The sequence below is a fragment of the Anser cygnoides genome, chromosome 19, assembly GCF_040182565.1.
Source record: "Anser cygnoides isolate HZ-2024a breed goose chromosome 19, Taihu_goose_T2T_genome, whole genome shotgun sequence".
Lineage (NCBI taxonomy): Eukaryota > Metazoa > Chordata > Aves > Anseriformes > Anatidae > Anser > Anser cygnoides.
In genome coordinates, this window is record NC_089891.1 from 3577033 (window position 1) to 3593986 (window position 16954).

The 16954-nt window shown below is 37.4% G+C and overlaps 1 protein-coding gene across 13 annotated transcripts in view; it reads left to right on the plus strand.

The window, feature by feature from the left end:
* Window positions 1-16954, plus strand: part of B3GNTL1 (UDP-GlcNAc:betaGal beta-1,3-N-acetylglucosaminyltransferase like 1) — a 127292-nt gene that overhangs the window by 88986 nt on the left and 21352 nt on the right. For all 13 annotated transcript variants that reach the window (XR_007167943.2, XR_010825868.1, XR_010825869.1 and 10 more), the window contains 2 exons: window positions 5125-5249; window positions 15352-15487. Coding sequence is in view for 9 of the 13 variants with exons in the window: in XM_048075902.2 (XP_047931859.1) it covers window positions 5125-5249; window positions 15352-15487 (261 nt within the window). In the remaining 4 variants the exon portion in view is untranslated. The remainder of the gene's footprint in view (window positions 1-5124; window positions 5250-15351; window positions 15488-16954) is intronic.

Sequence of the window (16954 nt, forward strand, 5' to 3'; positions counted from 1 at the left end):
TGTCAGTAATGGCACTACGCTAAAAAAAACTGGTTTGTTGCTTTAGGTAAATGCAGTAAGAAATCTAGGGTACAATAGTAACAGTGTAATTGAGCGTTTCTTACCTGTAGGCTCCTCTGCATGCAAACGTGGCAAATTGTGTAGTCTTGGCTATATTCAAGGAGTATTGTTCTTGACATCCTGACAATACCATGCCATGCTTGTTTCTTTCTCTAGAGTTTTAATTGGTCTCAAATTTCAACATAGAAATGCTTCTCTTTGAACTGCAGCCTGTCACCTCTGCATTTAACCTTCCTTTTTAAGTGTATGAAAAGTAAAAATAGAATGGTTGACTTAAAGTTCTAAACTAATCTTAATGTGTAAACGGGGAAATTATTCTTAATGAGCCCCAGAAGGAGTAGCATGTTATAAGCCATTGGCCTTTCTGAATGCAACTGTGGTTCAGAACAAAGTGTCAGAAGCTCGGTTTTGATAAAGGGTCACAAAAACCAGGAATTGAGGAGGTGTCAAAGTATGCTTTGGTGCAAAGGAGGCTGTAGCACATGCTGCAAAGCTCTAAGGTAACTTTGTAGTCTGTAAGGAGGTAACTAGTACATTTTTCCATTTTTCTCTGCCAGAGCACTCCAATATTCCCTCCAGAAGAGCAGGCAGTTACAATAAGGCATGAAAGGTAAAAGGCTAAGTAGGAATTTGTTTTTTCAGAACATGAATTAAAATACAGTCAGTCTGTCAAATAACCTATCAAAATGCTCTGGAGAAAAAAAATCTGGATAAAGCACAGGCACTAATGTTCTTGGCTTGGTATAGTTAAGGCTGAACAGAGATCAGTATTTGATCTAAAAACAAATGAAAGTGATGGAGCCAACGATAAATTATGCTTTATAAGCTGTTTGAAAATTAACCCATGCTCCATGCCTAATGACATTTGTGCTAGTCTATTATTAAATACGATTTAGAATTTACTGCATCCTTTCCATTTGACACCCTCATCACCTTTGTTAACTGAACTTCTCTGTGCCAATACAATTGGATGAAGGAATTTTTTTTAGTTTCCTCTAACGTGTTATTTTCCAAACAATGAAGCAAATTTAACATTATTACAGGCTTCAGGCCTTATAACTAAGGCAAAATGATTTAAAACCATGTTTGGATGGGAACCAAAAGAGGGTGTGACAGATTTGCAGAGAGACATAAGTGTATCTTGGATAATCCTGAAGAGAAGCTATTAATAGCAATTTAATATGGAGTTAGCTTGTGGTTAGTCTGCTTTCACACCTTCGTTGACTATCCTGAAGAAAGTGAATGTAGGGAATATTTTTATTAATCAGAATTTCTCTTTGAAATAAGTAATTTCAACTACAAGTTCCTGAAAATACTGAAAGATAGATAATTCTTGATAAATCGCTTTAGTTGTGAATTCATTTCATTTTTCAATTTAAATTAGAGAAGAGCTGCAATTTCTTATTTAATTATAGCTTCCAGCAGCTTAATAGCTCTTCCTGTGAGCAGTGCACTTTGAACACCAGCTGAAGCTGAGCAACAGATTTTAGTGCCTGGCAGAACAGCATTTGTTTCTAAGGAAAAATCCTTCATTTAATAGAGGGTGTGCTTTGTGTTCACCTTCGTGCTACTGACCCCTCTGCATGTGTTAGTTCTGTAAATCCAAGACTTAGCTCAAGACTTTGAGGAAATACTCTTGGACAGCTGTTGGCTTAAGTACTTTGAAAGAATAAGTAGTTTGGTTTTTACTCAGCAGCTCAGTTACAAGAGCTGAGGAACAGCATTGCACAGAGGGCAACTTTTTCATTAAAAGCCCCCCAGAAATTGTTGATAAGTGTCCTCATCCTCCAGATTCGTGTTCTCATTTTAGGAACTGTGTAGGCTGGGCATAAGATACCGACCACTGATGTGGAGCTGCAAAATTTGTAGCCAGAATTGCTTGTTGTAGTGGTAGCTGGCTTGCAGCTCCTTGCCAAGTACATTGTTGAGGACACTGTAGCTGGAATTCAGTTTCATGCGCAGGCATCTGCAAGGAGTACGAAATGAAGAGCTGTGAGGAGATAAGAAAAGAAGAATCATGGAATGATTAGTTTGGTCCCTGAGCAAGGAATTACTTCAGTTCAACTTAAGGTCTGCCTGACATCCCACTATGCGTACAAAATCAGTCCCCTCATCCATACAGACAAGTGTTAACACAGTCAAGTGATACCTGTCCAAAAAACTGGGTAAACACAAAACCTTCACCTCTTTAGTAGCAACATGTCAAAGCAAACTATTTATCTGAATGTGGCTGGTGCACGCTGCTTAGAACTGAGCAAGTGCAAACTGCATTTTTCCCTAGGAGCTGTAATCAGCAGCTGATCAGCACCTTGAGTGAAGCAGGCCGATGAGTTTTTCCCTTCGTGCAGCAGGACAGAAAGGGTTGGGTTTTGCCTGTAATGTGGAAAATCCCGTTTGTAGTTCAGTAACATGTAAACTGTGCAATTCAATTATATTTATTAATGCTGAAAGCTATTTATGTGGTAGCCTATTGCTGAAATGCTAGATTGTTAATTGATACTTTTAGCTATGGGTATTCATTTTCCAAAAATATACTAAAATATCCCTTTAAGAATTAAGCAGCCTTTTCTTTGAAGGTTGTATTGTTTGACAAAGATTCCTGGTGTTTAAAATGCCATCTGGATCCAATAATGTGTCTCAATTGGCAAGAAACTCTTGTATTGCACCAAACTTACACGCTCAAGAGCCATAGGAAGTCCCATCCCTGCAGGATCTATAACACAGTCAACATCTTTCCTCCCCTGAAAAATGTATGTCAGTGCTTCTCCTTTGTAATGTGAGAGGCCACTGCTGAGCAATACAAGGCACCTGCTCATTCCTAGGGGTGAGTGTACTTTATTTCAAAGTATTTCTGCTAGCTAAAGCAAAAGAGCACTCCAGAACCAAACAGCATTTTGAAAGATCCTTTTACTTCGGCAGTAACTCTCATTTTTTAATATGCCAGTGGTTAAGTTGAACGATGTAAATGCATATCCAAAAGGAAAAGAGTTGCAGTTATGTATGTGATGTAATGAAATCTCCGAATCAAAATACGACTGCTGCAGCAAACTGGTACGTGCTGCAACGTTTGTGCCCTGCATGACACAGTCTGTTGTGTGGCTGGAAAAAGGTTTAGAGAAGGTTTAAACCTTGCTGCTAACTCTCAGTAATTTCATGAAAGTTCAGAATAAGAAAAAGATAGAAAGGGCTATGAGATAAATGCAAAGAGTCTTGAGTTTGTGTTTTTCTTCTGTACTGATGCCTGTGGTTGCTGTCCGCTCCTCCAACCTCCCCCAGGTTTCTTTTGGGACTTTCACAGTAGGTTCATGTAAAGTATTAATTGCACAAAGTTCTCTAAAAGTTTTCTTCTGTATCTGAACTCAAGGTAGAAGTCAGACAAGAATTTACAAAGATGAACTTACAGATCAGCTGCCCTTACCAAGTAAGCCGATCAGAATCCATTGCATTTCTGAATCGGGGAGTGTGGTCCAGTCCAGCACCTTAAATCAATCTATTATGTAGTGATGGCTGGAGCTGTGAAGTGCAGAGCTTGATTGCCTTCTGATTTCTCCCAAGATACATATGTTCAGCTGAGTATTTTGGATTTGTTTTCCAGGGTTCAAAGCTTTTTTGTCTCATTCCCCTCCTCCCCCTATGACTGCTCAGTCCAGACCATGTCTGACATGAGCACTCAGCATGGTGGGTATGAAAAACAGACACTGAACCCTTCTGCTGTTGTAACTAGACGGCCAGAAGAAACCACAGGGGGATTTTGTGTCCAGAACTCTAATTTAGAGAATCTCCTTTTCTTAATTATGGAAGAAACTCAGCAGATGTGGTAATGGGGAAAAATATTCAACTTTTTTTTTTTTTTTAAACTAGGGCTTTTATTATTTTTTTCTATTGAAATAGAATACCTACAGTTGAGGTTGAGGTTTATGCCCCCCTTACTCACGCATGTGAATACAAGTAAGAATAAGGAACAAATGTATTTATCTTTCATTTATTTTTCCTTCTCAAGTGAATATTTAGTTAAAACTTTGTCATGTTATCTTTCAGCTTTTTATTGATTCTACACTTATTTGGCACAGTTGTTCTTTTTTTATTTTGATAAAGCCATGTGACCCTTTAAATACTAGGTTAGAGGAAAGAAAAATCTGTATATAAACATAGAAAAATGGATGTTCTAGCCATATTTCATTTTTTCAAGAAGTTGCACCATTGCACAATGTAAATAGATGCTACGTTTTTATCTTCAGAGCAGGGCTGTAGCTTTAAAGGTGGTTTTATGCTTTGGTATGTGTAACATGTAACTGAATACTGTGTGCCGTATGATTGCCTTTCTGACACACTGCCTCTGACATGAAGATCTTCTGATTTTAGGTGGGAAATGTTGCATATAATCATGATATTTCTAGTATTTTCTGGAGCCTGATAGATCCATAGTTCTAGAAGATTTTTTTTCCTGTGTTTCAGCACTATAGTTTGTAATTCCTTTTTGAAGAACATGGCGTGGGAACATGTTGGAAGAAAAAAGGTTGTTAGTTTTTTGGATGTTGCCTTATTCCAATTTTTTTTTAAAATGGAAGTTCACGTCTCTCATTATGGGGCCTGATTCACCTTTCCTAAGTAGAGACCAGAATATATATTTGTATGGCAACTGAAGAAAGAACACCAGTTCTATGAAAACAAAAACCCCACTCCCTGAAGTTACTGATCCCTTTCAGTAAATTACTTGGTTACTTGGCACTTCAGGCTTTGTGAACTGTAAGCAGCTGCGTTTCTCTCTTTACGGGACTGACATGTATGAAGCTTTTCCCTCTCAAAATGAGATGATGTTGATGATGTTTATTTTTCCACCTATGCCCTTGTGGTCAGCTGCAGTTCGTTTTCAAACAACACTGCTTGCTTTTTTAATAGTTTTATCTTTTCTACAGATGTTCAGGTAAGTTCATGGAGATGCACAGAAAGAATTTGAATAAAATGTTGTTAAACATTATTCATTTGGCAGAATGTAACTATATATTCAGATGTAACTATGAACACTGGTCACTTCTTGGTTTGAAATAACTGCTTCTCTTCCAGGGTGTTCCAGAAGATTTGTTATTTTTTTACAAACACATCCAAAAGGGTGGTGAAGTTGTTCGAGTAAACCACTGCCTTCTGCTGTACCGTTACCATCCACAGGCTGCAACTCATTCCGTCCTAGAGTAAGTTGAGGGTTTTTTTTTGTAGAATATAAAAATTAGCTTCATCTTGGATGATTTTGGATGATTGATGCATAATCTCTAATGGTTTATTGTTGTATTGTTGTCTTTTTTTTTTTTAAAGCAGCAACTATAACAATATGCTACTAGTATCCTTTCTGTGTCGATGGAAGGTTAGTTTTCTTTGTTTTGTTGCCATAACCTGTTTTTGAGGAACGTACTGTAATGCTGGCATTGAAATTATGAACTGCAATCCTTGATTCCAATGCTGGTGCCCAACACTTGGTGTACCTATGTGAAAGATTTAGTGTGGAGGGTTGAGGGTGTTTTAGCATTGGAAAAATATTCCAAGAAATTGTTCAGCCTTTGCAGCTGTTCTTGAAATAATTTCACAATAGGTACTGTAAGAGCAATCAAGGGTTTTGGGGACTGCATTACAACAGTAGTGTTTTCTCAGCTTCCAGTTACCATCCCTTCAGCTGAGACTGTAACTGATCATATGAGATCTTGTAAGCCGCCTGAATAACATCTCCAATTATTTCAATGGTGAATGGTCCCTTCATGGTAAAATTTTACTATTTTTTTAATATCTGAGGTTTTGCTTCTCATTTTTTTTTGCCATATGAATCATAATCTAAGAAATTTTTTTTTATTTTAAATCTTGATTTCAAAAAGAACTGCTAGTTTTAAGAAGTAACCAGAACCTATTGTAATACCAACAAAAGCCTTCCGTACAAAATATAATAAAAACTAAACCTTTCATCTGGTGATTTGGAGCAGTTACATATATTATCTTCATATTTTATAAGGTCTAAAGCATCTAAATCGGGTAATGATGTTTGAGAAATACCTCTGAGGATGTGTAGGAGTAATTATCTCAGATGCTTCCTTGTAAGCTGCTGTCTGCTGCTTTTACACTGCTGTTCTACCTTTGAAGATGTTAAGCTGTTGATGCTGATTCTTCTACATGCTTGCTTTATCTATCAAAGGTGCTCTTCCTGAGCAGAAGTACTGCAAGCTGAGCCAAAGTTATAACAACAACAAAAAAATTCCTTCTCTTATATATTGACATTAATAAAAGGTTATGTGAGTTTTACTACCCTTTGGGGGTCCCACAACAAAAACACAGCAGTAATTAAGTAAACTGTTTTCTTACCAATTAATGACATAGACACACTTTTCAGTCAGACCTGTGTATGGCATTGTCTAGTAAAACTAAACATATTTTTATATGCGTTTTAGTTACATATCACTATATTATTGTATTACTGTAAATACTTCGGTACAGTAGTGTATGTATCATATCATGGTCAGTGTCACTGTAGATCTTTATATGTACATATGTGTAAAAATCATTCAGCTCTGAAACAGTCATTCCAAGCAAATAGAAGATACTTTTTGGATTTTGTAAACAAAGGTGAAATATGTTGTTTTCCTTTCTATTAGTATTTAAATATAAGTTGGGTCGTTTTTTGTTTCTTTTTGTGTGTGATCATTTTGGCAGTTGGTTACAAAATTTTCAGCCATGCATCATGGGATGCTAGAGCTCTTGGAAGACTGTTGCTTGTGTCTGTGGGAAAACATCTTATTCTTGGAAATGAGTTTGGTCTGAATTTACTGCAAGCTGTTGCTTATTCAGATCTACAAGTTTGTGTGGCACAAGCACCCTGAATTACAACACACTGTGAGAATGTGGAAATACTGTAAACTGTTTCAGATGTGCAGCTTGCAGGTCCAAATTGGCGCCTTTCTTGTCTCATTCTAAGAAGTCAGGCGAGCCATTCTTCCTGTTGGCTTTTTCTTGGTCATATTGTTAATAATATTTTGTGTGAACTTTCAAATATGAAGTTGTGTAATATCTCTTCTTATTGGCACGTTCCCCTGTTTATTGCCTCGGTTGTAAAGGACTGGCCAGTGTTTGTGTCTGAAGACTTCAGTGTGCATTGTTGTTGTGGGACTCAACACAAAAGTGTATCATTTAAATTGGGGCTTTCCTAATTTGCCTTTTCCTCACCTCAGTTTATTTAATGCATGTTCTAGCTTTTTCTAGACGTCTTTTTTTTGGAAGTATTTTTCTGTGTTTTGTTTGAGCAGTTTTCTGTGACGTTTTGCCTTTTGTCATTGACCTGTTGCCTTCGCATTTTCAGAGTTAGACTAGACCTGGGTTATTTGGGAGTAGTAAACCAAGAACCAGATTAATATCTTGTCTGAGAGCAAAATGATGCGTATGGGAAAGCTGATACTTATAACAGTTTATGTCTAGTTTTGGTCTTAAAAAAAAAAAAATTAAATAGTTTGGAGGTAGTTAATAGGACTTGTTTATAAAAATGTGCATAATTCAGGCTTTCAGCAAAGACTGCAGTCACTTGCAGCCTATTATGGACTCATTTCAGTTTATACAAGTGTCTTTCATTACTGTTGAAGGGACAAATGCCTGATCCTGCATTTTCAGTCTTGCTAAAGCATATATCAAGCTATTTGGCAAGCAAAATTTCTTCATTTAGTAAGCATAATTGTAAACACTAATGATTTTTAGGTCATTTCCTATGATTAGTATCCTTCTGGAACAAATATCTAGAGGTGAAAGTATCTGTGAAGCAGGAAACAAAAACTTATTTGCATTCTCCCTTACCCTGGAGGCATCAGACTGAAATATTAAATATTGTGGGTGTGTGACAGAATCTGAATGAAGTACAGTCTATATTTAGATTTCTTTAAGTACGTACAGAAATATAAACTTTCTCATTTCAATTTTGTCTAAAGTCTATGATGGATGCTTACTAAATGTGAAGAGCTATACAGCTTTTGAGAAACTTCGCTTCAGCCAGGAATTACAACAAAAAATCCCACATATTGTATCTCTTGGATCTAAATCGGTTTATTTCACATTGTGGCTCGTATCCTAGGGCTGTGTGTACTTTGTGCTACATAGCTGCATTACATTGATCTGATAGAATATCAGAGATGCTGTTAATAGTGAGAAATACCGTAGTAAGAAAGTTTGTTGTATAATAAAAACATCATAAAATTCATAATTTTTATCTTGCAAAAAGGGAGAAAACTGTATATAAGACAGCGCACCTCATTGCAAGATAAAAATCAGTGTGGTGGAAGAGGAGCAATAAAATACTGTGCTTGTCTTTAGGTGCTGTTTCTCATGAAGACGGACAGTTGGGGCAGGTAACAATCTTTGTAGCAATTTACAAACTTTTGGTCAACAGAAATTTAATATATGCAGAAAATAAGGTTTGTACATTCCCACTGAGATTGAAGAGATTCTCTTTTATGCAGAAACTATGAAGCATGCTTAAATGATTTACAGTAATTTCATATGCTGTGTATTCGGAATGAGTATAATATTGTAAAAGCTCATTCTGCAGAAATACCCCAAATTACGTAATCTATTAAAACCATCTGGTTTCAGGCACAAGAAGCTTCCAGTGTCATTTAAGCGAAAGAGAACAGGCACTTAGTATGAGACACACATTTGGTTGTTTTAGAGGTACTCGGAGGCATGGGTCTTGTATCACTGATGAGCATAGGAATGCCTGCTTCATTTCCTGCAAAAACATATGCATCCCAGAATAGGCAGGAGTGAGGAATAGCATAACATATTCCTGTACAACTGCAGTAAAGATGAGGTCAACTGCATTTTTATCATCTATGTCTGCATTTGGCACTTCAATTAAACATAGAAACTAATGACCTCATTAGATTCTTGAAAAGCAAATGGCATTAACATTGATAGTCTCCGTCTTTCTTAATAAGCCTTTCATGAAAAATAGGCCACAATGCAAACCATGCCTCAGTTAATGACCCACGACCTGAAGATGAACTCAGACATTAATAGAACCTATTAACAGTGTAAATGTAATAACTCAGTGGGACGATATAGTCCAGCAATTAATAAGTTCACGTGAAGTTCAACAGAACAACAACTACAAAAAAAATCAGTTTATTCACCAGTGTGGTCAAGGTTCAAATGAGATTCATTTCTGAATTTCTTGTGGATTATAAGGACCATGAATTTTGCATGCGAAGCTAGCTGAAAAAAGCTAGCTATAAAGAATCTGTTCTTTCAGCTCTCACTGTGATTGGAAAGTTCATTGTTCTTCCACCTCTGGATTATCTATCAGGTGAGATTCACCTATAGTATAAAACTCTATTATCCTGCCATGAATAGAAACCCACTGGAAGAGGCTGGTCACTTGAATAGTTCTTCCTATCTAGTGTTACCTGAGTAGCGTGTGGGAGCAATGTATGTAGGAAAAGTCTGATTTATAGTATCACTTTGGATGGTAATCAATGCCTAAAATTTCAGTACTGCTTAGGATATTGGGTTTGTATTTTTATATTTCACAAGTACTTGTACATCTGTCTTTGTTCTGCTGATTCACTTATGTAGCCTCACTGGGGGGAAGGAGGGAGAGGGAGTCGAGCATTATGGCGAGGTTTAACAGAGCTCAGACATTAAATCATATAGCTTTTATTGTCACATTATCTTTCATTTCAAAATAGGAATAGAGCAGATGTTTCTTGACTCCTGTATTCAGTCAGTAGGTCAGCACACATTTTAACAGAGCTCCATTGTTATATTACTTGGGTGGATGGTATGGTAATAACTGCTTGGGACTGAGGAGCATACTTCGTAGTCGTTCTCACCCACGGCATGAATACCCGCAGTTTGCTCCTGCAGAATTTTGGCTCCTCTTCTTCCTTCCAGACCGCATAACTGAGGAGGGTTGAGGGGCCATGGCAAATGTGAAGACTCAAGAATGGCTTTCCAAGTTTGAAAAATGTGTACTTCTAACCTTTCTTTTGTGAAGGAAAAAAAAAAGTGAAAAGAAAATTCAAGAAATGGGTAAAAAACAGTGTACTTCAAGCATTTGGGTCAAGGAAGAGTATTAGGATATGGGTACCCACTTCTGTAATCAGAAGAGTTTGTGTCACACCTTCTGGGTGAGGAAAATCTTAGTTAACTGAATACAGGCCAGGAAATGATACTAAAGGCGAAGTATTACCTTTAATGCTTTCTGATGTGGTAGGAAAAAGGAGCCTTGTTTTGGGATGGTGCAGAATAATAATACCTTCTAGTTTTTGCTGTTGGCTATGAATACGTAATAATGCAAAATCTGAAAGCTGTGAGAATCATCTCTGAGAAGTGGTTTGTACAACTTCTAGATTGTTTCAGGCATTTTCTTTAATCATCCTTTGCACGTTGCTACAGTTCCTGTCTGCTGCACCTGCACTGCCTCTGAAATGATGGGAAAATGGCATTCCCTTACCCCTCGAGGCAGGAATCCCAGTTATCTATTCTGGAAGCATCCAAAAATGTGGCAAAGTGGGTGAACCAGAAACCTAAAGGGGATAACTGAAACTCTCTCTTATGACACTCCATAAGCTACCTTTTGCTTCAACATGTGAGCTGTACTGTTCAGGCAGCGCAAGTTTTCACAAAGATTAAGTCTGTAGTTGTCGCTGCAATTAAAGCTCAAATACAAATGCCTCAATTCCATATCTGTATGACCATCTGGGCTTGCAGTGTTGTAAAGAATTTCAAGGTTGTAACTCAAGATCGCAAAGCATTTGATATATCCTAACATTTTCATTAAAAGGACACACAGAATATGGGGATGTGATTTTTATTTTTTTTTGTGAGCATTTTCTGTTTAGGATTATAGTAGACATTCTTCAATGATGTGTCTTCATAAGAATGTCTCATAAATGGTGCTAGAAAAATTCACAATTGCTGTATATATTGGCTTCATTTACACAACCCAAAATACTCATGTAAGAAATCCATTTTTTTGCAATTAAATGAAACTGTCTAACAATATTCTTGTATTCAAATGGAGATCCAGTTTATTTTGAGTTTAATGAGTTTCACATCTTTTTATTTCCGAGTGCATTTCCCTTGGTTGTTTACGCCCCACACTTGCAATAACTCAGTGTACATTCATATATAAGATGGGGTCAGTAAGTCGGCTTCAGGCTGAAATTTGTGGGCGCTCACCAACAGCGAGATGTGGACTGCTTGAATTTTACCTCTGTAGGAACCTCTGTGGAATAGAGGCACCCATCACATAGAAAGCAAATTCATTGTCTGGAAGCGACCAGTTCTGAATGTGCTGGGACATCTCCATGAGAAATAGTAATATTTTCTGTGTGCCTGGATATAGATTGCTGTGGATCTCAGGCTCCCTATTCTGGAGACTTTTTTGGGGAACTCTGCTGTTTCTGCGCTGAAAATTAAAGAGTACAATACAGTTTTCTGTGTATTAAACTAAACTGGTATTTAATATATAGGCTGCTTTATAATTATTGATTTTTTTATTATTTTATTCAGTTGTATATATTCTATTTTGCTTCCAAGATGGTAAAATAGTTGACGTGTGAGTATCACATCAGAGCATGACTTATTTCTGATCTGTGAAATCTTTAAACCCCAAAAATTAGTTTGTCCAGTTTTTGATATTTTAAAAGATACCTTGGTGTATTATGATCATAAATGTTCTTGCTTTTCAGCTGGAATGCGATAGGCTGGTGAGAGTCAATGCACAGAAACATCTGACTGTAGGCTTCTTCACAGCAACCTTGCAGACCGTAGAGCCTTTGAAAATGCGGTCAATGCAGTCATTAGTCGTCTCTCGGGCAGTAACACCTATTTAATTCAATATTTTAATTGACTTAATTTCATTTATTTTTCCTAGCCTGTAGCCACACAGTGCTTAGTAGGTTGAGTCTTGCTGGGTTCTTCCTGACCTTGCTCTGTTGCTGGTGGCTTTCTGAGTTCTCTGTTGCCCTTTGTAGCTTCTCTGCAGTAGCTCTATCTGTAGAAGGTTTGGCCCACAACTGAAAGTCACTTGATAGTGTTTTTTATGCCTTGTAAGGTTGCCTATTTTTTCCTCAACTTTCTTGACTTTGTTAAGCTCAGGAGGGAAAGAAACTTGACTGTCACTCAAGTCAACAGGACAGACTCTGAAGTACCTCTGGAATATAATAGTGCTCTTCTTCTGAAGGCATGTTTCAGTATTAAAACCTTTCCATTTCCTTGTAAAGCAATAATCTTACTTTTTAGAAGCTAGCAGAAGCTCTAGGATTTTCAGTAATGTGATTGTGGAAAAATACTTGACCTTCATATTTCTTTCCTTGAATTTTCCTTCTGGGAATATAGTATGCTCTAATGAACATGGAAAAAGGCAAGTGTCAGAGGATGCCAGCAGCAGCTAAAGTTTTGCAGCAGGAATGCAGCTTGTGGTTGCATTAGAAGAGATTTGCAATCAAATCCAATTTTTTTTTTCTTCCATTAGTGGAAGTGCTGGTGCACAGCCGTAGTCTTCAAAACAGTGCAGAAAATTTATATGGAGTAGCTAATTCTTCTTGGGTTCATCTGTTTGTGTGTGATGTTCTTTCCAAGTTATCACACCACAATCAGTGATGAAGTGCTAAGCAACCATGTAAGGATTTGGCTGTGCTCAAAATCTCATGCTGAGGTGAACTGGGCTCTCCGGAGCTAACTCTGAATCCCAGAAAGAGTCCGTATGTCTCAGTGCTATGAGGGTTTAATGTTTTTCAAACCATAACTCAGGGCTGTGCAGGAACGACACAAATGAAAACACAAAATTCCTGTTGTTAAAATATTAGAAAAGTTTGCTAACCAACTTCTGGGAACAAATTAGGCTACCTAGTAACCTCAATAACCTCAAATTTTATACCTCAGATGTATACTTCATAGGAATGATTTGGAACAATAAATTCATATCTATTACAGGTTTTCTGGAATTTGATAATCCACTACAAAAAGGAAAAAAATTGAAAATGTTTCATAAAAGTCAGATGTTACTATAATGTCAGATCATCATACATCTCTAGAGATCATACTAATGTATGCACAGGTTTGTAAAAGAACCAAAATGAGTGTAATGCACACAGGATTAAGGATAATCAGGACTGCAGCTAAGGGAGAAGTCTGATCCACCGGTGAGAATGACTGCAGAGCTGTGCAGCTCCTCTTCCTGACTCTTTGCCCACTTGGACAGTTTAAATCCTTACTAGCAAAGAATTGTGAGTGGAGTTTGGTTTTCCATGTGATGAGGTGCTTTTGGAGACCAGAGATACCCCTGGTCAGGCAGACAGCTGGGGTTACAGCTTACTGTAGCTGCCCTGTGATAACCTGTGCTGACCCACAAATCAGAAGCCCTATTTAAAGCAGAAGAATGTGGAGAATTTTGATGTGTAAATTCTATACAAACTTAATATTGTTGGAAGACTGCGGGGCTCAAAGTTAAATTGTGAAGAAGGTATATTGGTGGGAAAAATATGTGTATCCCAAGGCAAATAAAACCATAGGCAGCTTTAGGGTCTTACAGGAAAATTGCTAGCATTTTTCTCTTAATGCTTTAATTAATTTCAAAGAAAAACCATTCATAAAAGCATAATCTAGCAGGATTGATTTTTTTAAACAGCGTACATTTTCCACAGGATGCATTACAATTTGTAGAACAACTCTTAACAATTGTTATAAAGTGTACTGTGTTCTGCCTTGATAAAGTAAGTGGAAAAACCTATCTGAAGAAATGTTTTCAGAAGGGACAGGAGATTAAGATGGCTTTCTGAATTTCGTACAAAAGAAATTTTCAACTCAATATGTCTTGTTCAAGAGGTGTAGATTAGAGAGATTTATCTGTCAAGCCATAAATTGAGGAAATCAGTGTATCTAGAATGCTGTTTATTAAGTATCAGATAGGTTCTTAGTTAATGAATATTTTGTGAACCCTGAACATTAAACAGAAGTTCTTAACAGCAGGTGGCTTTCTTTAAACAACTGTAAATTATGTAGTCTTAAATATTACGTTATATGGTGGGGATAGGTTTTCAAATACATACAGGTTTAAAAGTGATAGGATGTGTGCACAAAAGAAAGAAAAATGTTACAGTTGTCAAACTGTCCTAATTCAATCAGTTGGGATGAAGTGCTTCCCTTGAAGTTGTCTTCTCTTGTCGAGAAGGTATCTTGAACCTGTTGAAGATCTCAGCCAGTCTTTTATTTAAGGATGTTACCTGTTCCCTTATTACTGGTTGCAATGCCATGTGGTTCATCAGTTGGCGTTAGTCTCACTGTTGTCTACCTCAACCACTTGGCTTAAGTTATATTGTGGAACTTATTACAAATATGAAGATGTAACGGTGTAATTGGACACAGATGTTTGCCAGCTTGCTCTTTTCTAAAGCATATCTTAAGGCATTTCATGAGGCATAGCACTTTAAAAAAGAAATTAAAAAAAAATCCACTGCTTTTTGATTCTTATAAAGGTGATCTCCAGAAGAAGGCAGAGTCAGTTATTCGTATCATTGATGAATAATACTTTGGAGATTTCAAAATGAAATCACTCTTATTTGGTCAAGTGTGTGCACACACAAGTGTTGAATTGTGTGTTACAGCTGATAGTTTCACTGCTGTGTGCGACTTTGCAGTTCCATAATTATTTGTTGTCGTTCCAGTGTCTGCCTGGGCTTTGAAAACTGACTTTTTGGAGACTTGGCCTGAATGCCACAATGTAAATGGACTTTACTTGCACTATTGGGATGTATATTTGGGTACTCGAGTACTGACTTTGTGAGATTTGAACTTTGCAGTAACAAAGAAGAATGAATGTGTGGGCAGGTGGAACATGAAGAGTTCGTCTTGGGTTTAGGAGATGTCTTGCCCTGTATGCACTACTGCAGGTTATAGAGCAGTTCATGCGGTGACGGGTTATGGGCAAACACTGTACTGGTGGGCAGTCGAAATTGTCAGTGTTAAATTTGATTACCATAGCCACAGTTTTTCATCTTGTAATTTTCTATTAAGATTCTTGAAAATAACACTTGTTTAGCTATGACTTCAGATCTATCATGATGATTTTTGTTTAAGAACTTGCACAGAACTTCTCTTTTTCTGACAACAGTTAGACATCGCCCTGGGAAAGTGCTAGTATAATGTTTTTGGTATGATTTTTGTATCGTGTGAATCGTTTTGGTCAGGTTTATGTGTGTATGAGTATGTATGTATGTATACGATAAAAGTTTTAAAGGGTCTAACCCAACCCTTTTTCTAATTCTTTAGGGAAACCATCTGGAATCACCGAGTCAGGTTTCTTGAAGACAGGGTCCTGAGCTCCTGGACATCTTTCACCATTTGGAATGCTGGCAAGCAAGGCAAGAAGCTCTACAGAAGCTTGTCACCAGCTAATCGGAAAAAGGTAAGCCATTAAGGGTAGGTAAAATTTGTACAAAATTGTTTTCTTCTCCCTCATATGCCTCCTTGCTTCTTCCAACATAATGTAGCAACATTGTCATAAAATATTACAGATCCAAAGTACTAGATGATGATAAATATAAATTGGAAAAAAAACACCACACACAATACTCTTCTTTTAAAATGCTGTACTACATTATCCAGAGTGGATGGTGTCTATGTAGTGCAGCATAAGCGCTCTTGTTCCTGCTTGCTGGTGACTAAGTGCAGTAATAGCTTAGACACAGTATAGCACTGCTTATGGCTGCTGTTGTGTAATTAACCATTGCAGTAGCCAAGTACCCCAGGTGAATTGAGTAACTATTTATTTGGATGGTATAATACTAGACTACTTTGTCTAGGATTATTCATACATGTATTATATTGGCCCGGTTCCTGAGTGGATACTGCATAGGTCCCTGTCAGATGCTGAGCAATCTGGTTTGTATTATGATGAGCATTAGACTTTAACTCACTTTTGAAAAGCTTGATTGTTTAAAAATAGGGGTGGGGTAGAGGGGGAACAGGCGAGTAGACTGTTGTACATGAGTAATCCAGTTTACAATCAATTGAAAACGTGGAGGTCACTTAGAGTTGGTGATGGGGGATATTTCTCAGGAGAGGTTTGTCTGAGAGTTTAAATACCTTAATTTTTATAGCATTTTCTTTTGTGCGATAGCTTTTTTGTTAGATAAAGGCATTAGGGCTAATGTCAAATGGCTGTTTCTTATAAAGAGCCACAGAACATCAATTTTATTACCAAATGTGTTTTCCTTTCTTAAAAATATGGATGGGAGGACAGAATGACAAATATATATATATAAAAACTTGATTTATATGCTTGCAGACAGACCACACACATGTAAAACGAAAATAGAGAAAATTTGTATACCCATAGTTGAAATTATTGAATAAAAATGGGAAACACTTGCACAGGAAACATACAACACAGGAATTGAATGTGAATTTCCAGCTTGATATTCCAGTGCCATCCTTTTTTCATTGCCATCATGTGGGAGTGGGTGAACTGTACTTAAGTTCTTTTCAGTACCTAAGGGGGGCTTATAAAAAAGATGGAGAGCAACTCTTTGTTCAGTCAGATAATGACAGGATGAGGGGGAATGGTTTTAAACTAAGAGAAGGGAGGTTTAGATGAGAGGTTAGGAGGAAATTCTCCACTCAGAGGGGGGTGAGGCACTGGAGCTGGTTGCCCAGAGAAGCCGTGGATGCCCCATCCCCAGAGGTGTTCAGGACCAGGTTAGATGAAGCCCTGAGCAACCTGAACTAGTGGGTGGCATCCCTGCCCACAGCAGGGGGTTGGAACTGGGTGATCTTTAAGGTCCCTTCCAACCCGAGCTGTTTTATGACGAACTGTAGGAAGTAAGATGAAATGCTATGTGGTCTCCAATTAGTTACTTTATTCAAACAGAAC